The following is a 15,292-nucleotide window of genomic DNA, read 5'->3' on the forward strand; positions in this document are numbered from 1 at the left end:
TCTACATAAACAGGTTTCTCAAGCGTATTATTTCTAGGGTTGCCCAGAGAAAAGCAAATTGCTTCGGGTATCCTCTCCAGATATATCTCTTCTCTTGTCTCGCCAGACCCTGGACCCTGGCTTCTAGGATCTTTAAGCCCTTCTGGCTTCCCTAGATGTCCCCTAACGTGGGTCTCTGTCACTCGTGTCCTCAGCAATTAGTCACTGCCAGGTAACCGGCACCCTCGTCTTGCCCCCGGCCTGTGAGCCTCCAACAGAGACACCTGTTTTTAGGGAGCCCCCATTCCTGCCTGTCACGGGGCTCTTTTAGCAGCTGCATGGCTGGTGGCCAGCACGTCGAAGGAATAGCTCTCTAAGAGTGGGCACGGGGTGCAGGGGAGCGGGCGGGGAAGCGCCGTGGCATCAGGGGTCCTTTCCCCATCCGCGAGGATACAGGAGCCAAGGTGGCCTGAGATGCTTTTCCTTTGGTGGGTGTTCCTGGAACACAGTCTGTCTCAGCAGCGTAGAGCCCTCTGATTTCCAGTCTTTGTGCCTGAGAATCCACTGTAAGTAGCAGCCTGGGCATGAGCCACCCTTCCGGAGGCTAGGGTTCCAGGCCTAGGCCGGAGACTGATTTTCTGTGTGGCCTTAAGCAAGTTACTGTTCCACTCTGAGTTTTTATATTATCCACTCAATGATCTGGAAAGGGTTTTGTTTTTCTGACCCTGTGACTCAAAAAGAGCTGCGTAAGAGGTAACATTCACTGAGATGGCCAAGGGGGCAGGCGGAGTGGGATGCTTCGCTGAGGGGGAGAAGATCAGGTGCTCAGCTCTGGACAAAGCATGTTTGACAGGCCTGTTAGACATCTGAGGAGAGAGGTCAAGCTGATTAGGGTGCAGGAGAGAGATCCAGGCTGGAGACACATGTACGGTCATCGGCAAGGCAGCTGGGGTTCAAGCTACAATACTGGATGAGATCATGCATGGAGTGAGTGTGAGTAAAGGAAATGAGGAGGAATCATTAAAAGAGACTGAGAGTAAGAGGGAAATCAGGTGGAGGAAAGGGCTAAAGGAAGTGAGAGGACAGGACGTACTTCAAGCCAATGTGAACTCTGCTTCTCCCTTCCTGGTTGGAGCATGAACCTACTGGCACTAACCAATCTTTAGAAGTCAGGGCTAGCAAGGAGAGTGACAGTCCACAGGGAAAAGCAGTCTGCCATCTCTAGGGGCCGAGACAGGTCTTCCAGGTCTTAGTGCTACAATTATCTGTAGATAGAAGGAGGGACTTACCCTGAAAAAGAATAGTCACCTCACTTGCATTCAATATTATCTCAATATCAGGTTCAAGTTGTGCAATGTCAGAAGAGGTAGTCATTATATCACATGATAAAAAGTTTGGACTTTATCTGGACAGTAATGAACTCAGTCAACAATTTATTTCTAAATGATTAGCTTGGTAACCGAGTGGTAAATGTATTAAAGGAGAATTTGAGAAATGCTTAGAAGAAGAATTCCTTCTTCTTGGAACCTGGTAACTTAGTGACTAAGTAAGGCAGATAGGGTTAAGGGCAAGGAGACACAGAAGTGTGATGTCTAGGTGTTTGACTAAGTAAACTGGGAGAGATGGTTGTAAGACTCTGAGAGGAATAAGTTTGGAGGCAGGAACACAGAATTCAATTATGGTCATGATAATTTATCTATGCTGTCTATGAAATACTGAGGTTAGAGTATATTTAGTAATCAGCTAGATATTTAAGTTTGAACTCTGGGGGAAGTAAAGATTTTAATGTGGTTAGGAAATTATTGAGAGAGAGAGAGAGGGAATAAATGGAATGAGAGAAACTGTTGGGTGTGCATGAGTCCTTGGAGAAAAACAATACTTTAATAGAATAAAGAGGAAGAGAATCCAATAATCAATATTGAGAAAGAAGACTCAGAAGAGGCAGGATGTGATAACAGAAAGGTAGAAGAGAGCAATGAAAGGGCTGATTAACTTTGCTGTTTAATTTTAGCTACCCTTAATTAAAACTTCAGTCCACCAAAAGAGCCAGTCGGCCTACAAAAGGAGAGAGAGAGGGGAGGAGTGAGCAGGGCAGGGGCATTTGCTCAGAAGAGCAGGTATAATTTCAGACTCTAAGATCCAGCTTTTTGATGGAGTCATGACTTTTTTCAGTCATTCTTCTCTACCCACCCATGGGCACCATTCTATCATCCACGTCCCTCCAGGGCCCAGGTACTCTGAAAAGAAGAGGATCCTGGGAGAAGAGAAACAGAGACCCCTGGGGCTGTGAGCTGGATATAGAGCCTGTCCCACAGTGGGTTTGGGAGGTCCAGATGTCCCAGCAAGCCCCGCAGAAGGTATGAGAGAATGTGATATCTGAAATGTGTAATGCAGAAAGGGCCCTACTAGGGTCTATCAGAACTAGGCTGATAGGATCTCTGCCATATTTTGATGCTACTATCTCCCCACACAGCTACCAGGACAATTGAAGCTGGAGAAGATTATAGAGAACTCATACCAGCTCTTAAATGACCTAGACCAGAAGTGACTTGTGTCACTTCCACCTGCAGTTCATTGTCCAAAAGTGGAATTCAATAGCCTCACCCTCACTATAGAAGAAGCTTGGACATGAGAGAGACGTGCACATGGAATCTTTAGAGAATTCTACTGTCTCTGAGGGACGAAGGGATAATAAACTCTCTCAGTGTCCCAGAGCTGGTAACGGATAAAAGCTAGACTGAAACCCAGGCTGCCTGGCCCCAGAGCCTGTCTTCTTGACCACAATGCTGGTATTACAGTTCCACACGGGAGATCTACTGAGATCCAGAGGGCACCTCGTGCACTGTTCCTCCTGTCCCCATTCTCTTCTCAAAAGTGACTGCCTCCTCTGCTTGAGTAACAGGGTGTTTTGTACTCCATAATCTTTAGCTCACTATGGCCAGTCAGTCAGCCCTGCCTTCTTACTTGCTCCTCTCCATAAAATAAGAGTCTGTCCTGAGCAAGGATTCACCATGAATGCATCGGCCAGAAAGAGCAAGACCCACCCCTCAGAAGCCTGGCTTGCCCCTCAGCCCTAGCAGGGGTGTTCTAGCTGTCTCCAGCAGTCTTTGGTGGTGGCTTTGAGCAGAGGTATCTTTCTCCCTGGTTCAATGGAGGTTGGGAGGGAGAAGGTGCTGGGAAAGTTGCACCAGGATACTAGACATCCCCCTTCCCCTTACAACTCCCCAAAATGGCTCTAGAAGAAAACGAACAGTACAAGCCACTACTTGTGACGATCTGGACTTATCCAATGCAACATCAATGTCAACCCAGTGTCTACATGCCTGGGCCAGGCACGCTGCAGACTTTACATTGTGCAAACCTTTCAGAGATCCCGTGGGACAAATCTTATTAACAACCACCCACTCCTCCACTTTTCAGATGAGAAGACAAAAGTTAGAAGAGGTAAATGGCTTGCCATGGGCCATCTTATAAGTGTCTGTGCCAGCACTTAAGCTCAAGACTTTGGGATTCCAAAGACCCTGCATCTTGCCAGTACACCACACTGTTTCTCTTAGAATTCCACGTTAGTACAAACAGCCAACATTGATTACGCCAAGCACTGTGTTATGTACGTTTCATGAATTATTTCATCTAATACTAACAATGACAACAACAAAGAGCAACCATAGGAAATAGGTGTCACTGTTAGCACTCCCATCTCATAGATAAGGAAACTGAAGTGTAGAAAAAGGAGGTCCACGAAAGTCAAAGAGAGCATAAGGGGCAGACCTAACGCTTAAACCCAAATCTCTCTGCCTCGGATCACAGGCTTTAACTACTAGGCAACGCTGCCACCTGACTGTCATTGAAACGAGAACATTGGAGACCTGGGACTGGGAGAGGGGAGCAGGTTAGCTACAGAGAACTTGTGAAAGTGCTCCATTTGGCTGTATCTGTTCATTCACACTGCAAGGCCTCCCTACAATAACTGGAGATTACGTTATATAGTTTTTCTAACCGATTTTCTCTCCATGAGGGCTTGTGATTGCTTTCTGACCTGTTATACGTGAGCATCTCCTCCCCCTTCTGAATCATTCAATTCCTGCCAAGTTCTCCACCCCAGCTGTGGCCAGGAACCAGGTTCTGTTGTGTGCACAGAGAGAACTGAACTTCTGATCAGAGAGAACTGAACCCGCAAAGTCCCCATCCAAGACCTAACCCCAGTGTTTCCTAGACAGTACCAGGTAAGATGGAGGTGAATGACAGCTTCTTTCGTGGGGGGGTGTTTATATGTGTGTGTTTATCTGCCACAGGGCAGTAAAGTATATACTGAACTTAAAATCTGAAGACCCAATTTCAAATTCTGGCAGTGCCACTTACAGCCCTTGAACATATCTTGTAACTTCTCTGACACTTCTTTTCCTTTACTGCAAAATGAGGATGGTGATATCGAGAGAGAGAGGGCTCAATGGGAATATACATGTGATATGCCTAGCACCGTGGCCAGCACGTGGGTGATTGATTCAATGTTAGACAGCTCTGAATGTGGTGGGCTGTGGGAGGAGGGTACCGAGAGGGGCAAAAAAGACCCAGAAGTTAGACACTGGAAAGAAAACTCCATTATGCAGAAGTTTGTTCACAGTATATAAGGTGAATGCCTTTTATTAAAAAATATCTTTTTAATATTTAACATGGAAGGGGCTGGCCTCAGAATTTGCTGGGAGTTAGAAGACACCTCAACATTTACTGAGCCCTTATTCTGTATCAGACTCAGTGCTGGCAAAGTGATTTATATTGACTACCTTGCTAATCCTTGTGGAAGCCAGATAGTGGGTGTTCCTACGATGCCCTCAAGTTTGGAGACATGAATGGTGGTCAAGATCACTCAGCTGGTACCCAGTGGAGCCCAACCTGGCTCTGTAACTCTAGGATCCCCTGTAACACGCTAAGGATGGTGCCTCATAAAATAAACAGCTTTTCAGTCCAAATGCTGTGAAATCAAAGCTCTGTTGCAAGAACTCTTCAAGGCACTGTGCACCAGTCATATGGGATTAGGGTCCATATAATGACCTCGTTTTAACTTCATTACCTCTTTAAAGATTCTATGTCCAAATACAGTCACATTCTGAGGTACTGAGGGTTAGGACTTCAACATATGAATTTTGAGGGGACACAATTCAGCCCATAATAAAGGATTAATTAATTTCCTCATTATTTCTCTTGGTGTTGTTTTGGTTTTTAGCCACTTATTAAGGGGTTGTTTGCACTGTCCTTGAGTATTTTAAGGAGGATCCTGCAGTGATGTAAACACCTGTGTATAAAAATAGCAACTGAGTCTGGTTTCTTGCTCTCAGTGAGCTCATGCCTGTGTAGAGAGGTATGTGTTGGAAAAAATAGCAGGAAAAGCAGGTTTTAGAACTAGCTCTGCTACTAAACTTGCCTTGAAACCTTGGGGAAATCCCTGTCCCTCTTGGGATGTTGGCCTGGAATGGGGGTTTTAAGCTCAGATGTCGACAAGAGCTGGATGGGTACAGTAAGGGCAGAAGCAAGTAGCTGTAACAACATAGGGAGTAGTGGAAACCCTGCTGAATTGGACAACATTCCATTTAATTTTCAGCTCCAACCAGTTGGTGCCAGGTTGAAATAAAGGCCCAGTGTTGCCAGGCCTTCTGTGTTTTCAAGAAAAATCTTCAATTCACATTTTAAATGAAATCTCCCAAATTTTAAATATTGGCAATTCAAATTTTTTCCTCCAAAGGATGAGGGTCAAACGTCTGGGCCAGCTGATTATCTTAGGGTCTTTCTTCCCTTAAGTGCTCTGAACAAAAGACAGCACTGTTTATTGACAGGCACTAAAAAGGAAGGGGACATACTTCAGTTCATGTGGTCTAAGGATCCACACAGACAAGGAAACTCTAAGGGATGAAGCTTTCCCATATCTGTCCTCTTTTCTGCAGACAGTAGCAGGGTTCCGAGGGCAGCATCAGAATTAATTGGGGTTTGGTTATTGTGAGTCTAAACAGGTTGAAAATAAATTGAGTCAAGTTTTATTGATCTCTCTTATGGGGCTATTGTCAAACAGTATTATCTTATTGCTGAAACGGGGAGGAGGCTTAATTGTTTGCAGTGATGAAGTGCTTGAACCTCAGAGCTATCTGTGAAGTGGCTTTCTTCTCACAGAACAGAAGTTCTAGCTTAAGCCAATTTTCACAGTCAAACTTCAAGAAGCGTCCTAATAAATGAGCGTTCTGCTCCCGTGTTAGAAGCATTTGCTGGGATCTGGGGCGGCAAAGAAACTCTATTGCACAGGTCAAGTGATGGATTGGTAATGGCTACCTGGAATGCTGTCCTGGGGAAAACCCCGAGCCCAGATCCCAGGCCAGTAAGGAAGGTGCTGTGATATTAGCCTCCTCTGTCCTGAGTGTGCTGGTGCATGTTTGTCAATATTCTTAGAGTCTCAAGTGACAGAAACCCAATCTCAGGCAGGAAAAACTGTTGCCTCATAGAATTCAGGACAGGATATTACCAAGACAGGGGTAGAGATGCAGACGGGCCTCAGGAACAATAGTTCTGAACCAGAGACTTGCATGCCTCTGAGATACTCTCTGCCCCTTATTTCCATGTCTCTGAAATCTTCCTTGTTTTCTTCACTCATGCAGAGCAGTTATCTCCACATGACAGGAATTATAGCCACCGACAGTTTCCAAAGTGTGCGTTTCATGGCTTCCACCAAGGCGAGACAGCCTTATGTACCCTTTGGTAACAAGCACACACACAGATTTTGGAGAAGGATTATGATTAGCCCAGTTTGGATTAAAAAATCATGGGAAATGACTGCTCAGCTCTGGACCAGTCAACTTTGAACAGGGGGTGGAATCATCTAAAAATACGTTAGTGTCCATGAGAACCATACATTTGGGCTCGGTGGGAAGAGAGGTCTCCAGAGCAAGGATAACATGAGGTACAGGACTTTCAAAATGATGAGTTTCTACCAGAAAGGGGATGACCACATGGCTGCCATCCCAGGGGGTACAAAAAGAGAAGGAGACCCTCAGAAATATGTGCCAACCTTATCTGGTAGCTATAGCCCCTCCCCATCATTTTTGGCCTCATCTGGGAAGAGAAATCCCCACCTAAATCAGTAAGTTGTGCCTTCCAAATTCCAGTGAGCTGAAACAAAGTTATCACTCTAGCAGTTAACCAGGAATGTGCCTTCATTTTGTGGAAGAAGTTCCTGCTCTAATGACCGACGTATTAGCCGTCTCTTCTCAAGGCAGGTGGTGGCCTGAGAATTCTGTGCCTGCTTCCTGAGGACTGCTCCACCATGCGATGGCTGATGAAGTTCCGGGTCCTCTGGGACATCCACAGATCCCGCTGTGGCTTCTACCCTGCCCCTCAGTACCTGCGCTGCCAGTCTTTGTCGGGACCTGGAGCCCCAAGATGGAATGACTGTGATACACCTGAGGAATTTAACTTTGCAAGTGATGTACTGGACTACTGGACTCAAATGGAGAAGGTAAGGAGGCACCCATGCTGGGGGGTGAGAACAGGATTAACTTCTTGCTCCTAGTAGGTTGAGGGGCACAGAACTAAGAATGGCTTCTGGCTAAGCTTACAAGTATCATGAAAAGCTTATGTTTTGGGCTTCAATTCTCAGCCTGGACACTTACTCAATTCTCTGAGCCCCAGTGGTTTTATCTGTGAAATGGGGATAATCTCATTTAAGAAACAAGACAGCAGGTGAAAGTATCTGGTACACAGTCAGGTAACTGTGACCAAGTGTCAAGTTCTAATCACAGGTCAGCAAGTTGATGTTGGTCTGGATTCTCACCTTCAACTACTGGAACTGTGAGTCTAACTAGAATTCATCTCATCACACTTGGGCTTGACTTCAGCCTACACCGAGAGGGAGGGTACAGGCAACCTGACTGTGCACATGAACATCTGACCATGTAACAAAATCATGTCATCTATCTTCCTATGAGGATGGCAAGTACATCTGGAGTCTTCCCTATCAACTACCTACTTGAGCGTGTGGCTTTAGGGTGTGTCCAGAGAATCCTGTCCCTGTGGTCTCTGCAGAAAAATGCACGTTCTTGGTTTGTCTTTTACCAAGAGACAGACCAAGAGGGGAGCAGTGGTGACACTAGGAGTTGGGGTAGACAGTGGGTGGTGTTCCAGCTACTAAGTCCCAGCAGGTAATGTCCACATTGTGAAAACCCACTGAACACTGTCTTTGTACAGAAGAAAGAATTCACCTGAGATGGAGTCAGAGAGTTGATGTAGTTTTAATTTCCCATGAACATACATTCATATGTTAGTATTCAAAGCTTACATGCCTTTCATAGCGACTTTTTTCCTACCTCCATCTTTTTCCTTTTTCTGAATTTCCATAATAACTCCAGGGAAAATAGAGCCCTCAGTTATGGAGAGCCTTTTTTTTTTATGGGCCATGTCAAGTACTTTGCACTTAATATACTGATTAGATGGACACTTTAATTATCCCCATTTTCCAGTTGAGGAAACTGAGGTTCCAAGGGGTCAAATAACCTGCAGAATTCACAAACCTATTAAGTGAAGGAGCAGGATTTGGGTCCAGGCTGTCTGATTCTATAATCCACTGTTTAACCTGGTCTCACAATCTGATGACGTCCAAACAGCTCTGCCTTCAGACTACAAACTGACTTTCATCACTGCCCAGACCAAAACTCTGGTTAGACCTTTTGAATCATGAGAAATGGCTGGAGAGGCCATCATTTTTTTCTGTATTTGTCTTCATAAAGTCCTTATTAGTTCACACATCAACCCCTGGAGATTATCACCATGTAAATATTTGCCCAGGGAATGCCGCGTCTTTGTTGGGTCATTGTCAGTTCCTCCATATCTCCAAACTTCTCCTACCCCCAGCATCTCCACCCATTTACATTCATTCTCACAACAGTTCTGATCTCTCTGTTTCCACTTTTCCAATTGCCTTGATCGTGATCAGTGTCTCTCCAGTGACGTATGGTGTCTGACACCTAGCAATCCCTCAGTACCCCTTTGTGGGATACATTAATTTTGAAACTTGCCGTATGAGCACTGTATGGATTGATGTTGCTCCCATGGAAGACCTTCTAGAGGGCACGCCACCATAGTCCACTCTGGCTTTCTGGGCCTCCCCTTACAACTTAAAAAGCGTCATTCAGAAACTGATCCGTAGCCTAATCAACAACACAACCCAAACCATAACAAACAGAATTGATTTTGACTCAATTTTCAACACAATTTACTTGTTAAAAATGTTAAGTTAGAAATCCAACATTTTAATGTAACTTTTTTTAGCATAATCCAGGCAACATACGTCCAGGGGTGGAATATAGTCACTCATTCAGGCCACCAATTTATAACCCCTGACTATCCTTGGGAATTAAACCCTATATTACTCTAGGCTCCAAGGATACTACACTCCAACTGATTCATGCAGCAGCCTCCCAAATCTATTCATGAGAGGTCACGTTCATGTCCAAAATCATTCATTCTGTCTCTTTGATACTGCATTCATTCATTCAGTTAGGATTTAATGAGTACCTTACATGTGTTTTCAGGATACAAGTTTTTTATCTCTTCGGTTAGAATTATTCCTAGGTCTTTTATTCTTTTTGATGCAATTGTAAATGGGATTGTTTTCTTAATTTTTCTTTGTGATAGTTAATTGTTTGTGTATAGAAATGCAACAGAACCCACACAGTTCAAACCTGTGTTGTTCAAGGGTCAACTGTATTTGCTTTATGCATTAGGTGCTCTTATGTTGGCTGCCTATATATTTACAATTGTTATATCTTGTTGGATTGATTCCTTTATTATTATGAAATGTCCTTCTTTGTCTCCCGTTATGCTCTTTGTTTTATTATTTTATTTCTATTTTTTTTAATTTATTTTATTTATTTATTTTTGGCTGTGTTCGGTCTTTTTTGCTGCGCGCAGGCTTTCCCTACTTGTGGCGAATGGGGGTTACTCTTTGTTGTGGTATGCGAGCTTCTCATTGCAGTGTCCTCTCTTGTTGTGGAGCATGGGCTCTAAGAGCACAGACTTCAGTAGGTGTGGCTTGTGGGCTGCAGAGTGCAGGCTCAGTAGTTGTGGTGCCCAGGCTTAGTTGCTCTGCAGCGTGCGGGATCTTCTAGGACCAGGGCTTGAACCCATGTCCCCTGCATTGGCAGGTGGATTCTTAACCACTGTGCCACCAGGGAAGCCCCGATCTTTGTTTTAAAGTCTATTTCGTCTGATATGTGTATTGGCACACCAGCTTCTTTTTTTTTTTCTCACTTCCATTTATATGGAATACTTTTTCCATCCCCTCACTTTTTCAGTCTGTGTATGACTTTAGATCCGAAGTGAGCCTCTTCACAGGATATAATGGGTCTTTTTTTTTCAATTCAGCTACTCTATGTCTTTTGATTGGAATACTAATCCATTTATATTTAAGGTAATTTTTGATAAGTATGTAGTTATTGTCATTTTGTTGTTTTCTGGTTGTTTTGGTAGTTCCTGTTTTGTTCTTCTTTTTTTCCTCTCGTCCCTTGTGATTTGATGACCATGTTTAGTATTATGCTTGAATTTCTTTCACTCGTCTGTGTGTGTACCTATTATAGGTTTTTGGTTTGGGGTTGTCATGACATACATATATTAGTTTTTTTTTTAAGTTGATGATCTCCTAAGGTCAAATGCATTCTAACCACCCTACATTTTTACTGTTCATCCCCATGTTTGTTGTTTTTGATGACATATTTTACATATTTTTCTTTTGCATATCCATTAACTACTTATCGTGGGTATAGATGATTTTATTTCTTTGCCTTTTAACATTCTTACATAAGTGGTTCCTGATCTTGGAGAAGTGGCCTAATGTAGGAGATGTCCTATGGACCCAGCAGCACACTCCCCTCTGGTCACCGGTGTTATATGCTCTAGGGTTATATGCTCTAGGGTCCCCCCCTCTGTGGGCTATGTGGGCCCTTCTGTTGTGGCATGGCCAACTACCGTGGGTGCACTGGTAGTCAAGGCTGGCCCCCAGACTGGTTGGCAGACATTTCCTGTCTCACGTAGTGGTTGCCAGCCTGTAGCCAGGGATGGTCCCTGATGTGGCTGGCCATGTGGCCTGGGATGTTCCAGGGCTGATCTTGGCTCACTGATGGGTGAAGCTGGATCCTGGGATAGCCGGCCATGGGGTTGGGGCACCTGGAGCTGGGGTTGGCCCACTGGTGATTGGGGTCATCTTTAGATTTAATTTAACCCTGAAATTCCTTATTTACATTCCAGAGTTGTTGTTTTTTATTTATTCATTCAGTACATATTCAACAAACATTTACTATGTACCAGGTGCTCTTCTAAGAGCTTTAATAAAGAATTTAAAAGTTATCACTATTTTTTTGTTATTGTTTTATTGAGATATAATTAAAGTATAATTATCACTGTTTTCCTAAAAAAATAAAAACCAGCAGTTTTTCAGGTCAAACTCAGCACACTAGCATGCATATCGAAATATTTAGACATAAAATCTGGGGTTTTCATTGCAGAAAAGATTTTAGTAAAGGATTTAATTTTTTTTTAATAGGTTATTAAGATTTCTATTCATCAACTTTGGAAAGTTAAATTTTTTTAGCGATTTGTTCATTTCATTCCAAATGTCATAAAGTTATTTTCTGACATAAAGGTATTAATATTTTTATTATTGCTATTTTAATGTCTGTAAGATCTGTAATAATGTACACTTTTTATTCTTGATATTTTTAATATGTTATTCTCTTTTTTTTTCTTGATAAGTCTTCCTAAGAGTTAACCAGTTTTATAAATCTTTTCAGAACCAGTTTTGGTTTTACTGATATTCTCTCTTGTGTATTTGCTCTCCATTGATTGATGCCTACTGTTATCTTTATTATTTCTTTTCTTATATCCTCCCTTGATTTGTTATTCTTTTTTTAGCTTCTTGAAATGGAAGCTTATGTCCTTACTTTTAAGCCTTCCTTCTTTTCCAATATATGCATTAAAAGTATAAATTTCCCACTTAGCACTCCTCTTAGGTACATTATACAAATTTTGATATGTCATATTTTATTACCATTCTGTTCTAAATATTTTTTATTTGCCTTTTGATTCTTCTCTGGCCCATAGATTACATAGAAATGTATCGGTGAGTTTCCTGATAGTTGAGGTGGGTTTCTCATTGTCTTCTTGTTAATGATTTCTAGCTTAATTCCACTGTGGTCAAAAAGTATACTCTGAGTTTTGAAACTTCTGGAGGTTAGTAAACATTACAAATGCAATGGAAGAGAATGTGAGTTATATCATTGTTGGGGAAAGTGTTTTATCTATGTCAATTAGGATTTAAATTCTATGAAATCTATCATATTCTATCATTAATTTACAGAAATTATAGAAATTCTACTTGTATTTCATTTTAATTAAAAATAAGGGAAATTCACATAAATTCTTATGTGTTTTAACATTCAGAAAGAATCATCTCATTCATCAATCACATGAGTAATTGATCTACCTTTCCAATTTTCCTTCTTTATATTTTAGTTAGAGATTAACAAGGAGTAGCTATGTAGGTTTTTGTTTATTTAAATCAACTGTATTTATCTATAATTTACCTAGAATACAATTCGCACACTTTATCTGATAGTTTAATAAATTTTAGAACATTTCAATCACCTCAAAAATTTCCTTTTGTCCTTTCCTAGTCAATACCCACCCATCCCCACCCTGAGCCCCAGGTAGACACTAATTTGCTGTCACTAGCCATTATATTTCTCTTTCCTAGGGTTTCATAGAAATGGAATAATATAAGATGCACTCTTTTGCGCCTGGTTTCTTTTACTCAGCATGTTTTTGAGATTCATTCATACTGTCTTGTGTATTACTTCTTCATTCCTTTTTATTGCTGACTTAGTGTTTTATTTTTTAGATCTATTTCTCAATTTTCCTTTGGCTTCAAACCTCACTGCATAAAACTTTAAATCTCATATCCAGTTTAAAGGTTGTGTTTTATCTTTTGAAAACATGCTAATCTTAATATCACATTATCAGATTAATTCTGAGACCCCAAACCATAAATGCTTAAGCAATATCTTCTTCAAGTTGCAAGAGTTAGGAGTCTAAACATTTGTCTGAATAAAAACAAAAATTATTTTTACCTTGATACGCCAAACTTTCTATCATTTTGTAAACTCATACAGAAATATTATATAGTCTGTTCCCCTTATATAGACAGTGCACAACTAGTCATTTATACTTGCTAACATTCCTTAATCTGTTGGAGAATAATTTTTTTCATAGCACTGATTTTTCCATAGATATGACTATATGTATATACATATATCTGTGTGTGTGTATGTATGTATATATGTATATAATTCTTATCTCAGGTGAGACACACTCTTTTGTTCCAATCATATGAGGCAAAGATGGTAGGATTATGTTTGCACATATGTGGGAAATAATTTCTGGTAGATTATACACCAAACAATTATCAGTGTTGACCTTCAGGGAGTGAAAATGTGATGAGAAACTTGAAGAAATTTTTCTGTTCAGAAGAAATTTTTCTGTTAGTAAGATTGTGCCTTGCGTGAACTTTTACTCTTATGCTTTGTTTGGGGAATTAAAAAAACTTTAAAAAATCGTTTTACTTGGGGAAAATAAAAGACTTGATTTAAACAAGAAAATGAAAGTTGTCCATAAACATTTAAAACTGTTTACATACATGTGTATATGTATGTCTTGTTCACCATTGTATCCTTTTGGTCTAAGAACAGTGCCTAAGAAATAATGAGAATTTGGCAAATATATATTGAATGAATGAATGGATACTATTATATAAATTTGGTTTTAATGTAAATATGGTGTTGCTTTTCTAAATTGATATTGTATTATAAGATTGCTACTGCAAAAATATTCTGAAAGTTTTCTTGATAGGTTTTATCATATTCCATCACATGGAAGTAACAATTCTGTCGAAAGCATATAGTTGAATTCTGGGTTTTTTATCCATTTTGCCAATCTAGTTCTTTTGATTGGGGAATTTCATTCACTTACATTTAAAGTAATTACTGATAAGGATGACTTACTATTGTCATATTGTTAATTGATTCCTTGATGTCACAGTTGTGTCCCTCAGTTCATCCCTTACTGCCGCCTTCTGTATTTAGTTGATTTTTTGTAGTGATATGTTTTGATTTTCTTTTCGTTTCCTTTTGGGAATATTCTGTAGATAATTTCTTTGTGATTACCATGGGGATTACATATAACATTCCAAATTATAACACTTCATTTGAAACTAATAACAACTTAACTTCATTCACATACAAAACCCTACTGTTTTCCGGTTCCCTTGCACCTTCCTATATTATGTTATTGATTTCACAAACTATATCTTTACATATTGTCTACCCATTAACATAGATTTATAATTACTTTTTATGCTTTTGTGGTTTCCATACAGTGAAAGAATAAAAAGTGAAGTTATGAACCAAAATTATAACAATACTGTTTTTATATTTGTCTTTGTATCTATCTTTATTAAAGAACTTTATACTTTTATATTTAAGTTACTCTCTAATGTCCTTTCATTTCAACTTAACTCCTTTTAGCATTTCTTGTAGGGAAAGTCTAAGGATAAAGAACTCCCTCAGTGTTGTTTTTTTTTTTTAATCTGAGAATGTCCTAATTTCTCCCTCATTTTTAAAAAACTAATTTATATTGGAGTATAGCTGATTAACAATGTTGTGATAGTTTCATGTGCACAGTGAAGCAACTCAGCCATACATATTCTCCCTCATTTTTGACGGACAATTTTGCTAGATATAGAATTTTTGGTTGACAGTTTTTTTTTCTTTATCACTTTAAATATATAATCTCACTGCCTTCTGGTCTTCAGTCCACTGGTAATCTTATTAAGAATTTCACCTGATGAGTCACTTTTCTCTTGCTGCTTTTAAGATGCTCTCTTTGTCTTTGTCACCTGTAGTTTGATTGTGATGTCTCTCTGTGGGTGTCTGGGTTTTCCTACTTGGAGTTCATTGAGCCTCTTGTATTTGTCTCTCCATGCCTTTCCTCAAATTTGAGAAGTTTTTAGCCATTATTACTTCAGATAAGTTCTATGCTCCATTTTCTCTCTTTTTTCTCCTTCTGATAGTCCCATAATGTGTATATTGGTCTATTTGATTGTGGCCCATAAGTTTCTTAGGCTCTGTTCATTTTTCTTCTTGTATTTTTCTTTTTGCTCTTCTGACTCAATAATTTTAGATGACTTGTCTTCAAGTTTATTGATTCTTTCTTCTACCTACTCTGTCTA

At 40.5% G+C, this 15,292-nt stretch overlaps 2 protein-coding genes across 4 annotated transcripts in view; one reads left to right on the plus strand and one right to left on the minus strand.

The window, feature by feature from the left end:
- The window catches only part of PDILT (protein disulfide isomerase like, testis expressed), a 131,043-nt gene that overhangs the window by 62,992 nt on the left and 52,759 nt on the right, over nt 1-15,292 (minus strand). The window lies entirely within an intron of this gene.
- Nucleotides 7,189-15,292, plus strand: part of LOC307198830 (acyl-coenzyme A synthetase ACSM1, mitochondrial-like) — a 44,349-nt gene continuing 36,245 nt past the window's right edge. The window contains exon 1 of the mRNA XM_079946099.1: nt 7,189-7,477. Within this exon, the coding sequence (XP_079802225.1) occupies nt 7,286-7,477 (192 nt within the window). The 5' untranslated portion in view covers nt 7,189-7,285. The remainder of the gene's footprint in view (nt 7,478-15,292) is intronic.

Source organism: Stenella coeruleoalba (genome assembly GCF_951394435.1).
Source record: "Stenella coeruleoalba genome assembly, chromosome: 15".
Classification (NCBI taxonomy): domain Eukaryota; kingdom Metazoa; phylum Chordata; class Mammalia; order Artiodactyla; family Delphinidae; genus Stenella; species Stenella coeruleoalba.